The sequence below is a fragment of the Myxocyprinus asiaticus genome, chromosome 43 (assembly GCF_019703515.2).
Source record: "Myxocyprinus asiaticus isolate MX2 ecotype Aquarium Trade chromosome 43, UBuf_Myxa_2, whole genome shotgun sequence".
Taxonomy (NCBI): Eukaryota; Metazoa; Chordata; class Actinopteri; order Cypriniformes; family Catostomidae; genus Myxocyprinus; species Myxocyprinus asiaticus.
In genome coordinates this window covers 4,135,215-4,158,722 of record NC_059386.1, presented here as the reverse complement: position 1 = coordinate 4,158,722, position 23,508 = coordinate 4,135,215, and the positions used below count along the sequence as shown (strand labels likewise).

Sequence of the window (23,508 nt, the reverse complement as noted above, 5' to 3'; positions counted from 1 at the left end):
ATTGTTTTTGTATTGTTGTACACTGGAAGCTCCAGTCACCAAGACAAATTTCTTGTATGTGTAAGCATACTGGCAATAAAGCTGATTCTGATTCATAGAGTAACTTCACCCAATGAATATGTGTGACTGAGCATGTATCCCTTCGAGGATTGCCATGGAAAGTGTTGTCCATATGCAGTTTCATTGAGGAAAGGATTTATGTTTAATAAACAACTGTTTCGCCTAAAGTCACACCACACATCGCACTCCATACACTTCCACTCAAATGTCATATACATCGTGATCAGCTGAATGCCACTTTGGTGAATAAAAGTACCAAATTCTTTCCATAAAAGCAAAATCTGTACATTATTCCAAACTTTTGGGCGCCAGTGTATAAACATAGATGTATAAACTCAGCAAAAAAAAGAAACGTCCCTTTTTCATGACACTGTATTTTAAAGATAATTTGGTAAAAATCCAAATAACTTTACAGATCTTTATTGTAAAGGGTTTAAACAATGTTTTCCATGCTTGTTCAATGAACCATAAACAATTAATGAACCTGTGGAATGGTCGTTAAGACACTAACAGCTTACAGACAGTAGGCAATTAAGGTCACAGTTATAAAAACTTAGGACACTAAAGAGACCTTTCTACTGACTCTGAAAAACACCAAAAGAAAGATGCCCAGGGTCCCTGCTCATCTGTGTGAATGTGCCTTAGGCATGCTGCATGGAGGCATAAGGACTGAGGATGTGACCAGGGCAATAAATTGCAATATCTGTACTGTGAGACGCCTAAGACAGCGCTACAGGGAGACAGGAAGGACAGCTGATCATCCTCGCAGTGGCAGACCACATGCAACAACACCTGCACAGGATCGGTACATCCGAATATCACACCTGCGGGACAGGTACAGGATGGCAACAACAACTGCCCGAGTTACACCAGGAACACACAATCCCTCGATCAGTGCTCAGACTGTCCGCAATAGGCTGAGAGAGGCTGGACTGAGGGCTTGTAGGCCTGTTGTAAGGCAGGTCCTTACCAGACATTACCGGCAACAACTTCGCTTATGGGCACAAACCCACCTTCTTTGCTGAGTTTACATACATTCAGTACATACATATATACATATATATTTAAAGACTCAAATCTAAAATTCTAGATAAACTAGTCAACCTAACAAATCGACTAGTTGGTTGTTAGACTACTTGTCAATTAATTCAGTACCACTGTGACCCTCTCTAACATTTTATATTAAAAAGCTATTAAAATATCCAGTTATGCACAAGACCAAGACAATATTTAATATGGAGATATCACATTGATGTAAATGTGCTTAATAGCTGATGGTTAAAGGGATTCCAGGCTTTTATTGGCAGGAGGGGATATACATTTTCTTAAATGATATGAAGCAAAATGTTGTTCATTTTGGGGATTAAATGCTGATGTCAGAGCCAAAATGAGTGAAACGCTGTCTTACTGCATTATGGGAAGGATTCAGGCCTCAGGTTCTTTGATGTGTTGATGCAGGTGGATACAGGGCTGCTGAGAGCTTGCAGCAGGTGAGACACAATATATTATATATATAATATATAATATATAAACCACCACACAGATACATTAAAGGGCACAGCTACATCTACACTGCCTCCAGAATATCTATCTCATCTAAAGAAAGAAAGCTAAATGGTGGGGGTGCAGGCCATATTTTTATGTTCAGTTTCACATTTTCTTTGATATTAGTCACTTCGTCAATGAACCAGCTAATCTGAGATCTTGGCAGTGCGATAATGAAGATATTGTTGAGTTTTGTATGACAAGTTGCTTACTATGTTCCTTATTTGTAAGTCACTTTGGATAAAAGCATTGCTAAATGACTAAATGTAAAATGTAACTGCAAATTAACCAAATTATGAAATCAAATATACAGGAAAACAAGATTTTTACATTTTCTAAAGACAGCGCTGGGGAGTAACAGAATACATGTAACGGGATTACGTATTTAAAATACAAAATATAAGTAACTGTATTCCACTATAGTTACAATATAAATCATTGGTAATTAGAATACAGTTACATTCAAAAAGTATTTTGATTACTGAAGAGATTACTTTGCATTTATTTGTTTCATTTAATATTTAGTCCTTTCAGATGGGAAACATTTATACATATAAATGATGCGATCCAAAGTGCATTTGAACAGCGGTGAAACACTTTCTTATGATGTGTTACATTCATACGAGCAGACAGAGAAGTACGTTTGAAGTAAGTTTGGAGCAGAAGAAATAGAAATAAACCTTGTGTAAACTGTCAGCTTTACGCTAAGCTAAAATGCTATTTCTAGCCATTTTACATGCATGTTACCAGACCTTTGATATTAGGGCACAAATCGTATTCTTGATAGTAATTGTTTTTTATTGTTTTCCTGTAAAAATATAAAAAAATCCTTAAAACAAGATCAATTTGATTTATCTTGTGTTAGAAACAACACTGCATAAGATATTTAGGTTTATCAGAGAATGTATTTTTAGCATGTGTATTTTTTCTTACTGTACTGGCAGAGTTTTTATAGTCAAGACAAGTGAAAAAATCTTCCAGTGCTGAAGTAGTAATCCGAAGTATTTAGAATACGTTACTGACCTTGAGTAATCTAACGGAATACTTTACAAATTACATTTTACAGCATGTATTCTGTAATCTATAGTGGAATACATTTCAAAAGTAACCCTCCCAACCTTGTCTAAAGAATATGTGAGTGGTGATTGACCATGTAGAACTCGCCAACACAATGCTAGGGTGTTGTTGGTGTTCCTAGGACATTGCTATGTTGTTGCTAAGGTGTTCTGAGTGTTTTTTAGCGAGTTGCTATGCGGTTGCTATAATGTTGGAAACTGATTAATAGGGTGTTCAGAGAGGTTGCTAAGTGGTTGCATACAAGGCCAAGTAAAAAAGCCAAACCAAGTCTTTATAATATACTGTTCCAAAGATAAGGCTCAGGGCCTCCACACCGAGACCGAATTTTCAGTGCAAATGTTCGTTCCGAATGAGCTTTTGAATAGGAACAATGGATTCCTATGGTGCTATTCACATCAGGTCCAACAAATTGTCTGCCGATAATCCGAAGTTTTTTTTACGAAGAGCAGTCCGTTTTTAGTTTTTTGTTCTTCTACGGACTGCACTGAAAAACTGACTAATGAGATAAGAGCTTTTTGTCATTTTTTCAGAGTCGCTGCTGCACAATCCAGCATGTTGGTGGCGCTAATCAACTGGCAAACACAGGTGCTGTGCTCTTTTACTCGTCTCACGCACCAAATTAAAAATAGTTTGGATAAAACAAGTAATATCACAGAAAAAGACTCTTTATATGCAAAACTTTACTATGAGTGTTGACAAAAGAAGTGTTGAACCTTATTGCTTTTTTTTTTTGCAAAGATAAAATGAAGTATTCTTTTAACGGTGCTCTTTGTCTTACCACACACAAGAAATCCTGAATTCAATACAAATATGTAATAATTAAATAAAGAAAAGGCCATGAGGCTGTCTTCTTTTATATTATTTTTTATGTTATGCATTCTATTTTATGCTATACCTGTTTTACTTAATGTACCCCACGTGTATTTCTAGCACTGTACCTTGTGTCATATTAATCAGACATTAAAATAGAGAAGCTGGAGTTCGTTTGGAATATACTCATAGCATATATATTCTTAAAAATGCATCAAAAACATGGAAATAACAATTTAAACAGTTATGCCAAATTAGAAAAATAAATGCCTTAACTGCAATAAATATATTAATCTAATGCATTGACAGCTGAATGCTGAAAAATGTATGCAGTAATCCAGAATAAATATATTTGTAGAACAGCATCAACCACTGTACATAGGTGAGATTGTTTTTCATTTTATTAGTTCATTTTTCTATATGAACAGACCATTTGTCTGCATTTCTTGCAAATTTGTCATGAATTTCATTATCAATGGGTTTTTTCAAAGTCAATGTGTTTTTTCTTTTCACTTGCTTTATTAAACAGGTTTAAAAGGTAAAACAGGCGTTTATCAGATTGCTTAAAATAGTAATGGCATAACTCGCCTCAATCAGCTGCAAGATCTGATGTATCATTCATGTCAGGAACATAAACAATGTGAGACTAGTTACACGCCAAAGTGCAAGACTTAGGGTTGGGGTTTCTTTAAATACGAGCAAAAGCATAAGCAATAGTAATAGTAATGTTTGCTTTAACAAAGACCACTGATAAATTGGTTTGGCTAATGGTGAATACAAACATGTATATAATATATTAAAGACAATTTCAGTTCTCAAGGTTTTAGGATCCTGATGAAAGGTGTGAGAGGTAACCATGGCACTAAGATTCACATCACCCTTCACTGACAAGATAATTCCTTCCACTTAAAACTACTTTAAAGGGGTCATGACATAAGGAATAAAATTTTCCTTGATCTTTTGACATATTAGAGGTCATTGTACTATAAAAACATTCTGTAAGTGTGACGAGGAGGAGGGCGTGGCTGGGCTGTGAAGATTCACACCTGGCACTGAACTGTCCTAATCAGCTGGGAGGGGGATAAAGACGAGCCGGAGGCACCAGTTCGAGAGAGAGAGAGACACACGCGGCCACTGTGTGTCTGTATGTTGGTTAATTAAGTTGTTTTATGTCATTAAAGTTATGTTGACTGTTCTGCCGGTTCCCGCCTCCTCCTTGCCCATCTTAAGAACCCCGTTACATTGGTGCCTATACCCGGAATGGAGGAGGGATGTGCTGTCATGGAGTCCTCGCCACTGCCAGTCGCCAGGAATCAGACGAACCGCTGCTGTCCACCAGGAAAGGGAGGAGCCATTCCATCTTCCAGGGATCAGAGGACTCACTGTCTTCCGCCAGAGGGCGGAGGAGTGGCTGAAGACCAGGCGATGGCGCATCCGGGGACCGGTGAGCAAGTTTTTTCTCTCTCTCTCTCTGTCTGTCTCTCCCCTCTCCCTCCCTTCATCTCTCCCAGGGCTCCAGGGAGGCAGGGAAGACCTGCCGGCAGAAGGACGGCCAGAAGAGCAAGGTTTCCCCGGCCTGAATCAGGCTGTGGAGGAGTGTGATGAGGAGGAGGGCGTGGCCGGGCCATGAGGACTCACACCCGGCGCTGAATTGTCCTAATCAGCCGGGAGGGGGATAAAGATGAACCGGAGGCGCCAGTTCAAGAGAGAGAGAGAGACACGTGACTGCTGTGTGTGTGTCTGTGTGTTTGTTATTTAAGTTGTTTTATGTCATTAAAGTTATGTTGACTGTTCTGATAGTTCCCGCCTCCTCGTTGCCCATCTTAAGAACCCCGTTACAGTTTCAGATCTGAAAATGTCCTCCTTAATAGAAGGATTTATTTAACCAACCTACAAAAACTTCTAGTCTGGAATTTGTGGAATTTGTGATGTCACAAGGACCAAATACATTTGCATTTGACTGCTTCTTCAGCAAGACATCAACACCTATTTTTCATCATTGCACCCTTTGGCCCCGCCGACTGGCACTCAGTCAGTCACACAGGTGAAGAGGAGAGAGAGAGATGTCATGGGAGATTCATCCAAAGGCCACGTACATGGCTTTGACTGTTATCGTGCCTCTCGCGCCGCTTTTAAAAGACGCAATGTCAAGATATAACTTTAAAAAGGACACCCCCATTCTTTTTCATTTTGCTGTTTGCTGTCTTGCTGTTTTGAAGCAAGACAGCACCGTTTTTGCACCCATCTGTGCTATTTTGGTCTTCTATAAACATGGACTAAATGGACATCTTTGATCGTATTGATGCTTTTCAGCACATCACCGGCGATGTGTGCTGCATTTTAAGAGCGGGACAAGCTCAACTTTTAAAAATGCGTCACATTCTGCTGCTGCCACTGATGGGAGAAATGCATGCAGTCCTGTGTGTAAACAAACCAGGAAAATCTGTGATGTCAACTCTGGGGAAGACCAGTGTCTCTGCTTTGGCCTGTTGAAGCACCCAACATCACTGTGGATTGTATTCCGCTTGTGTATTCAGAACATTTCAGCGTGGATTGTGTGTGTTTTCGGCTCAGTGTGTATTGCTTGTGAACCAGTCACAATATGATTCAAGCTTTCAAAGGAACTGTTATTGAAAGATGATGCAGTTAAAATTAGACCATTGGACAAAAAACAGTAAATAACCAATTCCATTCACAAATGTTTCAAACGTCATGACTATTTGCTAGTTTATGCTGTGCTTGAATGAACAGTTTGATACATTCAGATGAAATGTGTTGGGTGTATATTATGTCTTAACCTTGAAATGTGGTTTGTAGTTTTTCATTTTATTCGGATTGAGATTCAAATATGGCTGTATTGGAAGGACTGCATGATGTTAGCCAATCACAACAGTGGCCATTTACATTGAAGTCTTAAAGAGCCAGACAGCTTTAAACCGAGCATTTCAGAGGGTCAGAGACAGGGTTTAAAACTATTATAGTGTATATGTCTAAATTATGACTGCTTTGGTGCAAAAAAATTCATAATAAAAACATAAAAAAAAAAAAAAAAAAAACATTATAAGTGGACCTCAGGGAAGATAATAACATTATTTAAAAAAATTAAAATAAAATAAATGTCATGACCCCTTTAAAGGAATAGTTTACTAAATCAAAAAAGAAAATTCTCTCATCATTTACTCACCCTCATGCCATCCCAGATGTGCAGAACAGACCAAAACGTAACACCTTTTTCATTATAAATCGTTCTGATCATGATTTCAAGCTTGATTACACTTCCTAGCATCATCTAGTGCTCTGCACATGCACAAAGAGCTAGGAATAGAGATGTTTTGCTCGTGAATGAATCAGTCTTTTGAACTGATCTTTAAAGTGGATCATTCTTGTCCACCTCCATACACTGACTCATATTTCTCGTTCACTGGGTTGTCTGCCTTTTGAAGCCAATGAGCTCAACACGAGACTGCTTTGGTGGCTTTTCACGTCTGTAAAGACTATAGCAAAAGCCAATAGCATTCGGGTGCAGGCTGTGAAGGAGCATATCATTGGTTTTATATCATCTTAACGAATATGCCCTTTACTAAACCAGTCAAGTTGGTAATTTTAGTCTGAACGAGATGAGACGTCTCATTTATGAACGAACTAATGTACTGGTATATTCGTTCATGAACGAAATCAATGAATCACTCAGTCATCTCGTTCATGAATGTTCTGCTGACTGACTGAATAAGAGGAGGCGGCAAGTTGTTAATTCAGTTCGGCATGTGAGTCATTCACGTTCAACAAGGAGAGAAGGGGTGAAATGCACTTAGTTAAAAGGTATGCAAATAATGAATGTGTCAAAAAGACTGAAGACAAAACAGCTAAAATTACATGAATTTTGAATGGAAATGCTGTGCTTTGGGTCCACAGGGTAACATTTTCGTCTTTTATTGAACTTGATGCCCAGCATTTGACAAAATATAAGTCTTTTCTTGTCATCTGTGGAGAATGCAAATTCCATTTGTGTTGCTTTGTACTGCTTTTAAAGACTGACCACTACAGCGTGAGCCAATATTATTCGAGTGCGGGCTGTGAAGGAGCATATAATTGGTTTGACCCACAGAATACACCCTTCACTGAACTAACAGTTGGTCATTTGAGTCTGAACAAGACAAGACATCTCATTTGTGAATGAACTGAACGTACCGGTACACTTGCGAACGAAATGAATGAATACGGCATCTCGTTCATGAACAAGGATCTGCTGACTAACTGAACGAGAGGACGAGGCAAGTCGTTCGATTAGTTCAGCAATCTCGTTCAACAAGAAATGTGGGCGGATGAATTAAAAAGAGTGATGACCACACATAGTCATGATAGTATTGTTGTCTTTTTTGTATAGCTTCACAATGTTGTGCTTAGCAGTTCACAATATGATAGATACGCTTTGTTGTCATTTGTGGGGAAATGCATATTACGATTAAACACTCTGCAGTGCTAAAGTCTATTAGAATTGTAGGCATGCAAAGTTTAATAAAGGATAATAAGACTTGTTCCAGCTGTGAATTAGTCTGTGCTTTTGGTTCAATCCAATTACCTGTTCAAAACGTAAAAGACAGTCATAAGGCGCCATCTACTGTGAATGAATATATGAATCAATGAATGAATCTGAATGAATCTATTTCAGTGAACTGTGAATGAAATCATGATTGTAGCTAGAGACTGCAATGGCAAGATATACAGTAAAAAAGTTACAGTTACATTTTGGTCTGTTCTAAAAACCAATAGGATCGCTTCACAAGACATGGATTAAACCAAGAAAAAAAAAAGAGTCTTATGGATTATTTTAATGTGGCCTTTATGTGCTTTTTGGAGCTTCAAAGCTTTGGTCACCATTCACTTGCATTATTTAAACCTACAAAGATAAGATATTCTTCAAAAAATCTACATTTGTTTTCTGCAGAAGAAAGATGTATACACATCTGGGATAGCATGAGGGTGAGTAAATGATGAGAGAATTTTCAGTTTTGGGTGAATTATTCCTTTAACACCTTGTGACACTGAACAAAACACTCCTACAGCAGTCCATTCACAATGCTGTCATTCAGTCAGCTTTATCTACCTACAGTATAAAGTAGTTACGACAGCACATTTGTAATTTTTCTTCAATATCTCAGACAGTTTTCCTACAGTGTGACAGTTTTGTATTTGTACTACAAATCCATTATGTTTAACAAAAACAGGTTTTATAAAGCCAAATAACATCAGTCAGATGTGTGTGTGTGTGATGAGGTGTTTCAGGATTTCTCGCTGTCTCGATTAGCTCTGTAATATTTACATTCTTTTTAAACACATCTTACCCTGGTCCAGAACCTCTTCCTCTTCTCTCTTGGGCTGCTGCAGCTCCAAATCTTTCACAACATCTGCAGAAAAAGACAAAGACACAATCAAATTGTGATAGTAGTTGTTCTTGGTGAAATTAGAGGTGGCAAGTTTTAAAGGGTGTTAGAGAGAGTAGCAACTCATATATGAGCAAAATAAGATGCTCATCTGTAATTTTTCCTGGGATTTCAGAATATTTTTTATGTAATGTGTAAGGTTCGGTGGTATGACGGTACACAGACTGTGGCAGCAGAAATGTGTCAACCAGTAAATTTATTTGCACTGCTATCAGTGTGCAGGACTGTGTTATGCTATTTACATGTGAGAGTGACAAAAAACATGGAGTAATGTGAAAAAACAAAGCAGGACATGTCCCAGACAAGTGAAGACGTGGAAGAACTTGTTATTTTGAGGGGTGCAACATAAAGTGACCTTTAGTTGTTTTATGATTGCCGAACACTGACCTCGTGCGACCCCGCGTCCACATGTTGTATTTTGGCTTTGCTATATGCAAAGCATAATTTAATGAAACCTAATTACATTTTTACATTGAAACTTGTTTGAGTCAAAAGATTACAGTCTCTAGTTTCATCTGATATGCTACTTTTAAAATGTGAACGATTTATCGCAAAACTGCACGCTGTTAAACACAATGACCACATTCGTGGACAACTGTAGTTCAGTTAAAATATCCTTCCATTCAATCCAAACTTCCTATTTAAAGTTACGTTTCTGTTTGCAGATGATGTTTGGACCACTCAACATGTTTGGCAGACATGAGACAATGGTAATCAGTACACAGATTCAGAATTTATAATGTATAATCTTATTTTAACATGGTTGGCAGTGATTGGAAGATGCGGGGCAATATTTTAAATCATAATTATTTATGCTAATTTCTGATGTAATGTCTCAAAAACATGAATATCAAACACTCCTTGAAACAAACAATTTTATAAAAAAAATAAATAAATAAATAAAAAAAAATTCTAACTTTAGTCTCACTGTCCACATATATGGACATCCATTTTTAGGAACACTATTTGGTTTATTAAAAAATAAAAAAATACAATAAAATCTTTGCATGTTTCTTAGTTACAAATCAAAAAGAGGAATGGAAAATGCTCACAGCAGTCACGCTCAGATCTCAGGAGGTTAATATACCATTCAACTGAAGTGTGGTCATAGGTCTGTGGCTATATTTAAGGGGTCATGACACATGATGTATAGAGTTAATTAGACACATTTTTTCAGGTATAAATCTTTGATACATCATTCAAACATTCGCAGTGTAGGTTGAAAAAAATTGTGAACCCCTTGGCTAATGATGTAAACAAAAGCTAATTAGAGTCAGGAGTTTGCAAACCTTGCATCCAATTAATGAAACAAGATTGAGGGTGTGGGTTAGAGCTACTTTGACTTATAAAAAGCACTCAAACATTGAGTTTGCAATTCACAAGAAGCATCTTCTGACATGGACCATGCCTCACAAAAAAAAGAGATCTCAGAAGACTCAGCAGAATTTTTGCTTTGCATAAAGCTGGAAAAGGTTACAAAGTTATCTTAAAGAGCTTAGATGTTCGTCTGTCCACAGTTAGACAAATTTTCTATAAATGGAGACGATTTAGTACTGTGGCTAATCTCCCTGCAAGTTGCCGTCCAGCCAAGATGACTCAAAGTGCACACCACAGAATGCTCAATGAGGTAAAAAAGAACCCTCGAGTGACAACTAAAGACTTAAAAGAATCATTGGAACTGATTAACATCTCTGTTCATGAGTCTACTATACAGAAAACATTTAAAAGGCATGGTGTCCATGGCAGAACACCACAGAGGAAGCCACTGCTTTCCAACAAAAACATAGCTGCACACCTGACGTTTACCAAAGACCACCTTGACACTCCACAACAAAAATGTTTTGTGGACTGATGAAACTAAGGTTGAATTGTTTGCGAAGAACACGTATAGTAGATTTTTATATATGAAATGTAGAAAAGTACTAATATAGAATAGCTTTGTGTGACCCAGGAGAGGGCATATGAGGTTACTAAAAATGCTGATGTTTTAAGAAACTCTCTGTGCACTCAACTGTAGTAGAAATGTTGCAAGAAATACTCTTGTGTCCTCAGCTGTAAGCAAAGAACAATACTACTGAGTCATGAGAAAGCTCTAGGAAAGTACAGCAAAGTTAAAATATTGACAACCAATAATCAAAGTAACTATATATGCTCAGATTGTGACGTATTATTCATTAAGAATGTATACTTTCATAATAAATGAATTTAAAATGTTATTTTTTAAAATGGACTAAAAGCCAGGTTCCCACCATTAAAAAGAGGTCAGAGGCTCTGTGAAATATTGGTGGGAAACAGAATCCATTGGATACAAAAAATATTAAGAGAGTGAAGACATGAGGTAATGCTAGATAAAATACTGTATAAAGACAAAGGGTTTTGACCAAGACAGTCAGATCTGAGCTGACATCTCGGGTTTGTTGTTTTACTCAATAAACTCTAACCTTTGACACCTGGAACTCCTAACTTCGAGACTTTTCTTACAGAGAGGGCAGAAACGTCTTCCATGCTCCACAACACACGTAGCACTATGTATGGCGGAAAAAGGGCACCACACACCAACATGAAAACATCATCCCAACGGTGAAATACAGTGGAGGGAGCATCATGATTTGGGGCTGATTTGCTGCTTCGGGGCCTGGATTGCTTGCTGTCATCAAGATATCCTACAGGATAATGTCAGGGTGGCTATGCACCAGCTGAAGCTCAGTAGAAGTTGGGTGATGCAGCAGGACAATGACCCTAAACATCAAAGTAAATCAACTTAAAAACAATCCACCATTTGGAGTGGCCCAGTAAAAGCCCAGACCTTTACCCAATAAAGATGCTGTGAAATGACCTTAAGAGAGCCGTTCACACCAGACATCCTAAGAATATGGCGGAGCTGAAGCAGTTCTGTAAGGAAGAATGGTCCAAAATTCCTTCAGAACATCGTGGAGGTCTAATCCGCAGCTACCAGAAATGCTTGGTTGTGGTTATTGCTGCCAAAGTAGGATCGACTAGTAATTAAATCCAAGGGTTCACTTTTTCCACAGTCTCTATCGCGCACACACTGTGTCACTCTCGTGCGGTTTCGTTTTTGACACTGGTTTGGATGAGTAAGCATTTTCAGGCAATGCAAAGGAATAAGGCAGCTTGCCTGCATTTCTCCCACAACTGGCTCACCACTTGGGGGTGAAGTCTCCATTCTCCATACTGTTAATTATGCCAGGCACATGTGTCAAGCGTAGGGCTGTCATGATTTTGAAATTAACGATTATTTGTAAAAGAAACACAAAAAAAAAACAAAAAAACAAAAACAACAACAAAAAAAACAACGTGATCATGACAATTAATTGTCTGTTTTAGGGCTTTTACGATTATGGCGATTAATTGTCTGTTTTAGGGCTTTTACAGCTCATTGTCAAACAAAATTTCATACTTCTTAAGGTGTATGTGTGCTACATTTATTCTTAACTAACTTGGAATGATATAATAAAATGGGGATATCTGATTTCCTTTAAGGCTTTAAAAACTTAGGAATGACATGAAAAATAATAATACATCTTTTTTGGTCAACTTTAGTCAATTTTAAACTATTAAATCACAGAAATAAACAAGTTACATTTACCAGCCAAAACAGTCATAATTTAGTAATATATATATATAATAGATCATATGTGCTTTTAAGATGCAGTGTCAAGTTACAACTCTGAAGAAGTCTCTGATTCTGCTGTTGCCTCTTGTTCTTTCGCCCATCTGCAATATTTTTTAATTGTTGGTGTATGAAAACATGATGGAATGATACTGTAAACTAGATGTGGATGTGTCGTCAGCATGTTTTAAAGTGGATTATATGTTTGGCTTATATCATACCAGTCATAGTATGATTCAAGCTTTGCAAAGGAACTGTTATTGAAGGATGTTTAAAACACATGGACACGATTGTAAAAACTATGAGTAAACAGTTTAATTCCTAAATATTTCATACTGTATGTCATGACTGTGTGATAGTTTATGGTTCTGACACCCTGTTTACACGAGGCGCATCCATTGATGCGACGCGATGCAATGGCTGGAGGGTGATGTTGGAGGGGTCGAGGAGGCCGACTGCACCACCTTTAGTGAGCCGCTGGCGCCCCCCTTTACATGGCGCCCCTATGCATTGCATACCTTGCATATGTGTTTTTTGTGCCTCTGGTATGAATAATGAATTAAATTATAATTAAAAATGTAATTATCCATTTTTAACACAGATAGGACACATGCCTATCTGATAATATTTCTGCGAGTGAAAGACCGTTGTTGGATAAAGTATTTTTATATAGTCATTTGCCTTTGTATGGTGGAATTTAAATAATACGTGTAATATTACCTACGAGCGAAAAATGGAAAGACAGATGCAAACAGTTTTGAATAATGATGCAGAGAGCCCAACTCGAATCTTATATATGTTCGTGGAGTGAACTCCGCAGCATAAAGTGCATCATAGGGTGTGTTCAATCTTGGCAGGTTTGGTTCGATTAAAACGAACTCTGGTGCGATTGCTCTGTTAGTGCGGTTCATCTGAACAAGTGTGAACGCTGCCATCCGAACCTTGGTGTGCACCAAACAAGCGGACCGAGACCGCCTGAATAGTGGGTCTCGGCCCACTTCCAAACGAACTCTGGTGCGGTTCGATTGACATATATATGCAACATGGACCAAAGACTTCTAAACAGACCAAAAACTGGAAGTAATTTGCCTTTAATACTGACCTCAAGCATGCATGGTTCTTTTCATCATAGGAGCTATGTTGCCTATTACAGTTCGGTACAGGCGTCGGAACTGCAGTCAGCCGTCCTTGCAGCATATCTTCGTTTGTGTGTGCAACAGAGGAATTCCTGGTGCTGTTTTGACTCCTTTACACATTTTATTAGCTCTTCTTTTGTTCTCAGCTGGTAAAAATACCACCATATATACATATATAAATCTAACGAGCACATTTCAGCCAGCAGCCATCATTGTTTTGGATGTTCGGCAAGTTCTATTGCAAAATATATATCATAAAAGCTGTCCAACCAGGTTGTGACTTTTTCCTGTTGCCTTTTATGTTGTATCGTTAGGTTCGGTGTTAAAAATGCCAGTGTGAACGCTAAGCAAACCAGGACTAAATGTATCATTTTCTTTTTTGGTCCGGACCAAGATGACCAAGAGAACCGAACTGCAAGTGTGAACACACCCTTACATTTTCTGGCGTCTTGTTAACCATCATCGCTGGAAAGTGCTGATTAACAGGCTTTTTTACCAACGTGTAAATTTGCAGGCTAATATCACCAAGGCTTATTACAGGGCATTTTATAGTAGATAAACACACTGTATTTTATTTTCTGTTTTTTTACCAGTGAGTTGAAATTCAAATACAATTGGTCAAAAGAAACATATTACCTTATGTTTATGGTATTGGTGCCTTTTAAAAGAATAGTTCAGAAAAAAAAAGAAAATTCTCTCATCATTTACTCACCCGCTCCGTTGGTGTGATCCACAACTGCTGTGTACGCAATAATAAACACATCAGTCTGGTTCACGAATGTATTAATCTTCAGTTTATATAATGAGTTGTTCAGAAAGACTCACAAACAGTTGTCATTTTGAGTCATTCTAGCAAATTCTTCACTGAACCACAGAATGGTTAAACATGATCTGACTGAGGTTATCATTACTTTCCTAAGATGTCCAACTTAAAATGAAGAGAGATAAGTATGTGCACTTGAGGTATGTGAGACTTAGTTAAGAAACACAGAAACATAGTTAAGAGCTTAAAAAAATGTGTTGCAATTACAAGTGACGATCACCTGTCGCTTGTAACTGCTCTCATTAAGTGCCGAATTAATGCTGTTTTCTCATTTCTTCTCGAGAGAACCTTCTTTGTCCCATGTCCCCACATACAGGGAAGCGGTAAACACGCTGACACCGAGATGAGCCATCGCACTCGTACCCTGGATATGAAAGCATACATTGCGGCTGATGGCCAAAGATTTCGGGCCATAATAAACATAAATAATATAATAAATGTTTCTCAGAGGACTGACGGCATAGACTCCAGAGAATCTTGGCACTTGTTTCCTTGGGATTGAGTGAAAAACCTAGGACTAGTTTGCAAAAGTAGGTTTTTAACGTTATCTCAAATATTTAACGAACAGTTTGACGAACACCATTGGTTCTTGAGGCAAAGTTTTTCAGAATGTTAAGTGCTATCAATTTGATATGAATTACTTGTGTTTTTTGTAAAACACTGTAGTTGTATACAACCGATTTAACATAGCATCATAAAATCGTGATAGCGCCACCCATTGGTCGATGTTTATTTCAAACTTTGCACAGACCTCTTAGGCCAAGAGTCAAATAGGTCGCACCGAGTTTCAGTTCCGATCGACCTTATGTTAACCTTGCCTAATAGCTGCTGAAATCTGATTGGCCGATTGCAGCCATGTTTTTAAACATATGCAACTGTTCTCATAGACTTTGATGGCACCTGAGACAAAGACACTGCATTCAAAGTTTGAAGTCAATCGGACCAACGGTTCAATAGTATACAGCCCATTTTCATATTTTACCTGTTATATCACCACCGAGTGGCAGAAGCTGTGCTGATTTTTTTGTGCGTCCTCAGATATGAGCCCCATACATAAGTATGTCAAGTTTAGTGAAGATATCTCATTTCATTCAAGTGTTATAGCCATTTACAGTAAAAGAGGCCACACCTGCTTCCTGTGTTTTCGCATATTGTAGCTAAAGTGAATCGAAAGTTCAAACATTTTTTTAATAATTACTGATAGTGGCACTCCATAGATTCGTTTCGGCATTGGTTTGGTTCCTGATCGGATCGAATGGCCTAGGACTAGTTCGCAAAAGTAGGTTTTATGAAAAATCGCAAATTATGAAACATTTTCATGATGGAAATGAAATCGGAGATAGCCATTTTGGAACCAAGGAATCCAGTGATATAAGGCACTTGAGTGTGTGACATATGGTTCAAAAGTTATGGTCATTTTTGTACATTTGTTTGTTTTGATCACTGTAGCGCCACCGTGTGGCCGATCAGGGCGAAACTTTGCATCCACCGTGTCAGCTGGAGTACTACTATCCCTGAAATTTTCAGGTCTCTCGGACTTATGGTTTTGTCTGTACGATGAGTTTTAGTGTGGGAAAATAATAATAATAAATATAGCTGCAAGCAGCAGTTAACAGGGTTCAAGCCTTTAAGGTCCTTTAAGTTCACATTCAACAGATATTAAGTATTAATTATTTTTTACATTCCTGACTGTTATAGTGCCACCAAGAGGCATAGGTATGCCATTTTTTTCATGTCTCCTCCGAATGATCACATACATAAGTGTCTCAAATTTTGTGAAAATATCTCATTCCTTTCAAGAATTATAACTGTTTAAGTAAAAGTGGCCATGCCCGCTTATGTTTTGGTGTAGCTTTGCAAAGTTGAATCAAAAGTTATAACTTTTTTTTGATAATTATTAATAATGGGACTCCAAAGAATCTTTCAGCACTGGTTTGGTTCCGATCAGGTGAACGGACTAGGACTAGATCAAACTGCTGCAAAAAGATGATTTTGTTGATGGCGACCATGTTTTTCTAGGTATGCGACTGTCCTTATAGACCTTGATGGCACCTTAGACACAGACACTGCATGCAAAATTTAAAGTCAATCGGCCCAGCCATTCCATAGTTAAATCCATTTTTAAAAAATTACTTTTATAGCACCACCAAGAGGTGGACATGCAAAATTGTTTTTGCGTGTCCTTAGAATGACTCCATACATATGTGTACCAAATTTGGTGACAATATCTGATTCTGTTCAAGAGTTAAAACCATTTTAGTAAAAGTGGCCACGGCCATTATTAACGTTTTGGCATATCGTTTGACGATAAATAAAAATTGCTTATTTTGGGACTCCAGAGAATCTTTCTGCACAAGTTTAGTTCCAATCGGGCAAAAGGCCTAGGACTAATTCAAAAAAGTAATCTTTTTAAATAATCTCAAGTATTTATTGAACGTTTTGTTTCACCCCAATAGCACTTAAGGCAAAGTTGTTCAGAATGAGGAGATCTACAATTTGATAGAAATAACGTGTTTCTTTGTGAAACACAGCAGTATATACAATGATTTACATGCATGTAAAATGGCACCTTGTACAAAGACACTGCATGCAAAATTTCAAGTCAATCAGACGAATGGTTCCATAGTTATTGCCATTTTTAGATTTTTAATTATTATAGCATCCCGAAGTGGCAGAGGTGTGCAATGATAAATTGAGGTTTTTTTCAAACAATCCAAAATAGCGGGAAAACGAAGGGGCAGAGCAAAAACCTGACAAGAGGCAAAACTCTTCAACATGGCACAAGGAATCACTGGAAGAATTTTGTCTCTAGTCCTTATGGCCCAAGAGTTATTGCCCAAAATGTGATTTTTGTTTTGTTTTGTTTTGATCACTGTACCTTTAAGCTCATGTTCTGGACTCTTTTAGGCATTTCTCAAACACTATGCAACAAAGACAATGCACAAATTGCATACAAAATGTCAACTCAATTGGAAAAGCGGTAACATTGTTACATCCACTTTAAATTTTCTCATTGTTATAGTGCCACCAAGTGGCCGAGCCCCATTTCTTTGTATGTTTGTCCTCAGAATGAGCCCTTACATAAGTGTGCCAAATTTCGTGACAATATCTCATTCCGTTTCAGAGTTATAGTTATTTAAGTAGCAGTGGCTAAGTCAGCAACTTATATTTTGCATGCCGTCGACACGTAAAATCAAAGTTAATTTTTTTTAATAATTATTCATAAATAGACTCCAGAGAATCTTGGCACTTGTTTCCTTGGGATTGAGTGAAAAACCTAGGACTAGTTTGCAAAAGTAGGTTTTTAACGTTATCTCAAATATTTAACGAACAGTTTGACGAACACCATTGGTTCTTGAGGCAAAGTTGTTCAGAATGTGAAGTGCTATCATTTGATATGAATTACTTGTGTTTTTTTAAAACACTGTGTTGTATACAACCGTTAACATACACAAAAATCGTGATAGCGCCACCCATTGGTCGATTTTATTTAAACTTTGCACAGACCTCTTAGGCCAAGAGTCAAATAGGTCCACCGAGTTTCATTCCGATCGACCTTTGTTAACCTTGCCTAATAGCTGCTGAAATCTGATTGGCCGATTGCAGCCATGTTTTTAAACATATGCAAATGTTTGATGGCACCTGAGACAAAGACACTGCATTCAAAGTTTGAAGTCAATCGGACCAACGGTTCAATAGATACAGCCATTTTCATATTTTCCCTGTTATAGCGCCACCGAGTGGCAAAACTGTGCTGATTTTTTTGTGCGTCCTCAGATAGAGCCCATACATAAGTATGTCAAGTTTAGTGAAGATATCTCATTTCATTCAAGTGTTATAGCCATTTACATAAAAGAGGCCACACCTGCTTCCTGTGTTTTCGCATATTGTAGCTAAAGTGAATCGAAAGTTAAACTTTTTTTTAATAATTACTGATAGTGGCACTCCATAGATTCGTTTGGCATTGGTTTGGTCCTGATCGGATGAATGGCCTAGGACTAGTTCGCAAAAGTAGGTTTTGCAAACAATCCAAGATGGTGGAAAATGTTTCATGTCTTCAAGACATCACAGCAAAACTGACAGATTTCTAACTGGCATGCACCACCGGTGATCGGTTCTGCGCAGAATTTGCTCATCTCAAAGAGCCTATTAAGTCTGTCCTCGCTGCAGCCTGTTATGTTTCTTTTAACAGCACATATCAGCACAAACGAACGACACCAGTTCGGAGTGACTTGGACCACATGGGGTGGAGAGTGACATCACTGCTACCGAATTCTTATTTCTTTTTTTTTAATCAATATATTTATTGTTTTTTCATTGAAAACAGTGTACAAAAAATACAACAGGATAACATAGGGTAGAACTTTTCTCCCCTACCCCCACCCTCCCTCATAGACAATGCATCAAATTGTTACATTACATCATTCACATTTGCGAATACATTCAATTTTCCTGCGTTTCACATTCTCTGTTGCAGTCTTTCAATAAATTTCAATAAATTTGTTCCAAATCTTCTCAAACAAAAAAGCCTTCTTTTTAAGGTTAAACATTATTCTTTCAACTGAAACATAAGATGATATTTCTCTGAGCCACATAGTAACAGTAGGAGGGTCTGCAGATTTCCATTGCAAAGCAATGCCTTTCTTTGTTGCTATTAGGGCCATCTTTATAAATCGTATGTTCACTCCATGTTCAAGGTCCATAACTGAATCGTCCCCCAATAAGATAATTCTTGGATCAAATGGAATATTAATCCCAGTAATTTTATCAATAACCTGTAGTATATTTTCCCAATATTGTTTAAGTTTTGTGCACGTCCACAACATATGTATTAATGTACCAACCTCTATTTTACACCTTGGGCAGTATTCTGAGTAAGTATCACTCATCTTATGTAGTCTCTCTGGCGTGTAATATACCCTATGTATAATGTTACATTAGATTAATCTATGTCTGCTGTTGTACGAAAATCTGAAAGCACTTTCACAGATAGATTCCCAAATGTCTTGATAAAAAGTGCATTCCAAATCCTTTTCCCATTTAGATTTAGCTACCACTGTGTCTTCTCCATAAAGGTCAATAAAGTTAGCATTTATGTATGACACAAAGCCTTTAAGCCCTTCTTTCTCTTTTATAATATTATCTTTCGGAAGCAAAGAAAGGGGTGATAGATGACCACCATGTTGTGTAGTAATATAATGTCGTATCTGAAAATACTTAGCGGGAAGTAGACATCTTGTGATTTGGTAAAACTCGCTCTAACCGCGACGCAATCATCTTAGTGAGGATTTTATAAATCGCAATTAAGCAATGATATTGGTCAGTATGAGGCACACAATTCAGGATCTTTGCCAGGTTTCAACAAAACAGTTATTAGAGTTTGCCTCAAAGTTTCCAGTAGTTCTTTTTTATGTATTGCATCAATATACATAGAAAGCAATGGATCAGCCAATTTTGGTAAAAAGGCTTTATAAAAATCCATTGAAAACCGTCCAGTCCCGGTGTTTTACCTACCGTTAGAGCTGAGATAGCTGTCTGAACTTGGACTCAAGATGGCGCCGAGTATGGCTGCTGCGTTGCGAGCTCCGACACAACATTGCAGTTTGTGGTTTTTGTTTTGTTTACAGTTCTTATTTTTTTTTGGATGTTGTCTGCCTTATTGTATACCATAGACAAACACTTTTGGACATTGGTTCTACAATTGCACACCGAAAACCAGACTTCAAATTCCTCAATGCCGACCCCCTGTTTACAAACACGCCAGCTGAGTCCTTTGTCTGGGCTGCCCGGCCGTGGAAACGCAGAAGGAAAAGGGGAAATAGAGCCGACGTTCTCATCAGAGTAAGACGTCGCACAAATTGACCCCTGCTACCCAGTATTCTACTGGTAAATGTTCAGTCTCTGGACAACAAGCTCTGCAAGCTGAGAGCTTGGATTTCTTTCCAATGAGAGACGAGGGACTGCTGCATTATCTGCCTTACAGAAACTTGGATGTCTGCTGAGATTCCAGATTCAGCCATCGAACCTGTGGGGTTCTCAGTGCACAGAGCAGACAGAGCGAAAGACCTCTCAGGTAAAAGCAGAGTTGGTGGTGTATGTTTTATGATCAACAAATCCTGGTGTGATCAGAGGAACGTACATTCTATCAAGTCTTTCTACTCTCCTGATCTGGAATTTCTCATGCTTCTGTGTCAACCATTCTGGCTACCGAGGGAATTCACAGCGGTCATTATCACTGCTGTGTACGTCCCCCCACAAGCCGACACAGACCGGGCACTCAAGGAACTGTATGGGAGTATAAGTGAGCAGGAAACCGGGCACCCTGAGGCCGCGTTCATTGTGACCGGGGATTTTAATGAAGCCAATTTCAAATCAATCGCACCAAAATACCACCAACATATCAATTTCAACACACGAGGGGACCGGGTTTTGGACCATTGCTACTCTCCCTTCTGGGATGGCTACAAATCCCTCCCCCGCCCACCATTTGGCAAATCAGACCACTCTTCCGTTCTCCTTCTGCCTGCTTACATGCAGAAACTGAAACAGGAAGCACCCACCCTCAGAATGATCCAGTGCTGGTCGGACCAATCAGATTCTATGCTACAAGACTGTTTTGATCACATGGACTGGGAGATGTTCTGGTCCACCTCTGATGACGACATAGAGGTTTATGCTGATAGCGTAACCTGTTTCATCAGAAAGTGCGTAGAGGACATTGTTCCGACAAAAAAAATACGGATCTACCTCAACCAGAAACCATCGATTAATAGCGATGTTCGTGCAGCACTTAATGCACTTTTAATTCCGGGAATGCGGAGAAGCATAAACAAGCCAGTTATGCCCTCCGCAAAACTATCAGAGCAGCCAAACGCCAGTACAGGGACAAGTTTGAAGGACAGTTCAACATCACCGACTCTAGAAGCATGGCAGGGAATTAATAACATCACGGACTACAAAGGGAATAAAAACTGCTGCCTCTCTCCCGGATGAGCTAAATACTTTTTATGCTCGTTTCGAGGGAAATTACACCACACTCGCAGAGAGCACTCTTGCGGCCAAAGCTACAGAGGTTAGTTCACTCTCCATCTCTGTAATGGATGTAACCCGATCCTTCCGACGGGTGAATATCCATAAAGCCATGGGTCCAGACAGCATGACCGGTGCTGCGCAAACCAACTGGCTAGTGTTTTTACGGACATTTTTCTAGTCTTACACTGAGGGGCTGTTCACATTGAGTGCATTTGTGTGTCCATCTGCACTGTTGTATAAATGATTTCAATGTAAACGTGCGCTAGATAGACATCTTTGACGGCTTGTTTGTGTTTTTAGACGTCATGTCAAGTTAAAAAGAACTTAAACTGTTAAACGTCTCGAGTTGAGACACATACGTTTTGCTCTTTTGTGGCGCTGCGTATAATTTTAGTGCAAAAACAAAAGCATTCAAGCAAGTGAACGGCAGTAACGTGAAATTTCAAAGAAATATATTTGAATATTAGCTAATATATAGGACTATGCAATTACACTAACACCGTCAACAAGTCGCGCCAGCTTCTAGCAGAATTAAAAATAATAAACGTATTCAGAGCTGAATACTGTGGCTGTTCACATGCGAAAAAACTTGGAATAATTTCACAACTCCCAAAAGCAATCTTGTTAAATACAAAGAAAGGAATATGTTATGATGTTTCTTTTAACAGCACAAATCAGCACAAATGAACAACACCGGATCAGAGCGATTTGGCGTGACATCACTGCTCCTGAAAAGTTTCATGTTATTTCTAAGGAAGATAAATAGTTACACTGTTTCTTTTAATGGCACAAATCAGCACAAATGAATGGCACACCGGTTCGGAGCGATTTGGACCACATGGGGTGGAGAGTGACGTCATTGCTCCCGAATACAAGCTGTTATTTCTAAGATACAGATGTTGTTATTTTGCTAGCCATCTTAAATGGATCTTTAACTTTGTCATTCTTTTGATAAACATAGTTAACTGAAGAACATAGTTTCACATACTTAAAACTATTGTTCGTCGATGTTGCCACAACATCGTAATGACGGACTGGCACTGGTCCACAACGAAAGTTTGCTCATCAAATTACGGCGCAGTTAGGTAATGCAAGAAAACGAATCTAAGGTTAAAATAGATAATAATTAGGACACCAAAGCAAGCGCCCATGCGTAGATCTTATGATTAAGGTACCAAGCTTCATTGCAACAAGTACTACATTAATTGGAGTCACAATCACATTATAAATATCCGATACAACTGCATTTTCACAGGAACTACATAGTAACGATTTTGCTACTGATTTGCCAACATAAAAAAAAAAAAAAAAATTATTCTCCAGAGTACCATTACATTGTCTATTAAACACATCAACAAATTCTAAATGTTCCTTAGCTTAACATAAAACTGGCAATCTGGAATAAACTTCATATTATGCAGTGTATGCATGGATGGAGAGTGCATGCATATCCAATGTTATTCTTCTAATAAAATCCTGTAGGCCTATCAACTTTGTAACAGCTTGAATAAGCTATTTGAAAGGGAACATTAACACAAAGTTAGTTCTAAATAAAAACAAACTGTTCTGAAAACTGTACTTTGGGTGGCAGTGCTGTGAAACTCATTAATATTAATTACTTTATACACAATAAGAGATTATTTTAAATCACCTATTTTGATAAACAGACGTTCTTAATGACCTATTCAATCACTCAAATAGATATTTCACATTATATGGTAATTTAATCTCTACATCTGCCACTATCAGTTTTGGGATTATGTTAGTCAGTTGATGAACATATATATCAGCAAATTAATCAAGAACTTGACTGACTGGTCTAGTGGTTACGTTTTGTGTCTAGTTTTTAGAGGTTCTGGTTTCTAATTCACCAAAATATAAAGTGTTATTGTAATAAACCAAGACTGCATCTGTATGTCAGTTGATGGGTGTGACACACTAAAAAAAATGCAA

At 38.1% G+C, this 23,508-nt stretch overlaps 1 protein-coding gene across 3 annotated transcripts in view; it reads right to left on the bottom strand.

Moving 5' to 3' along the window:
• The window catches only part of LOC127433275 (peptidyl-glycine alpha-amidating monooxygenase B-like), a 339,472-nt gene that overhangs the window by 145,689 nt on the left and 170,275 nt on the right, over positions 1-23,508 (bottom strand). For all 3 annotated transcript variants that reach the window (XM_051685008.1, XM_051685009.1, XM_051685010.1), the window contains one exon: positions 8,835-8,897. In XM_051685008.1, coding sequence (XP_051540968.1) covers positions 8,835-8,897 — 63 coding nt within the window. The remainder of the gene's footprint in view (positions 1-8,834; positions 8,898-23,508) is intronic.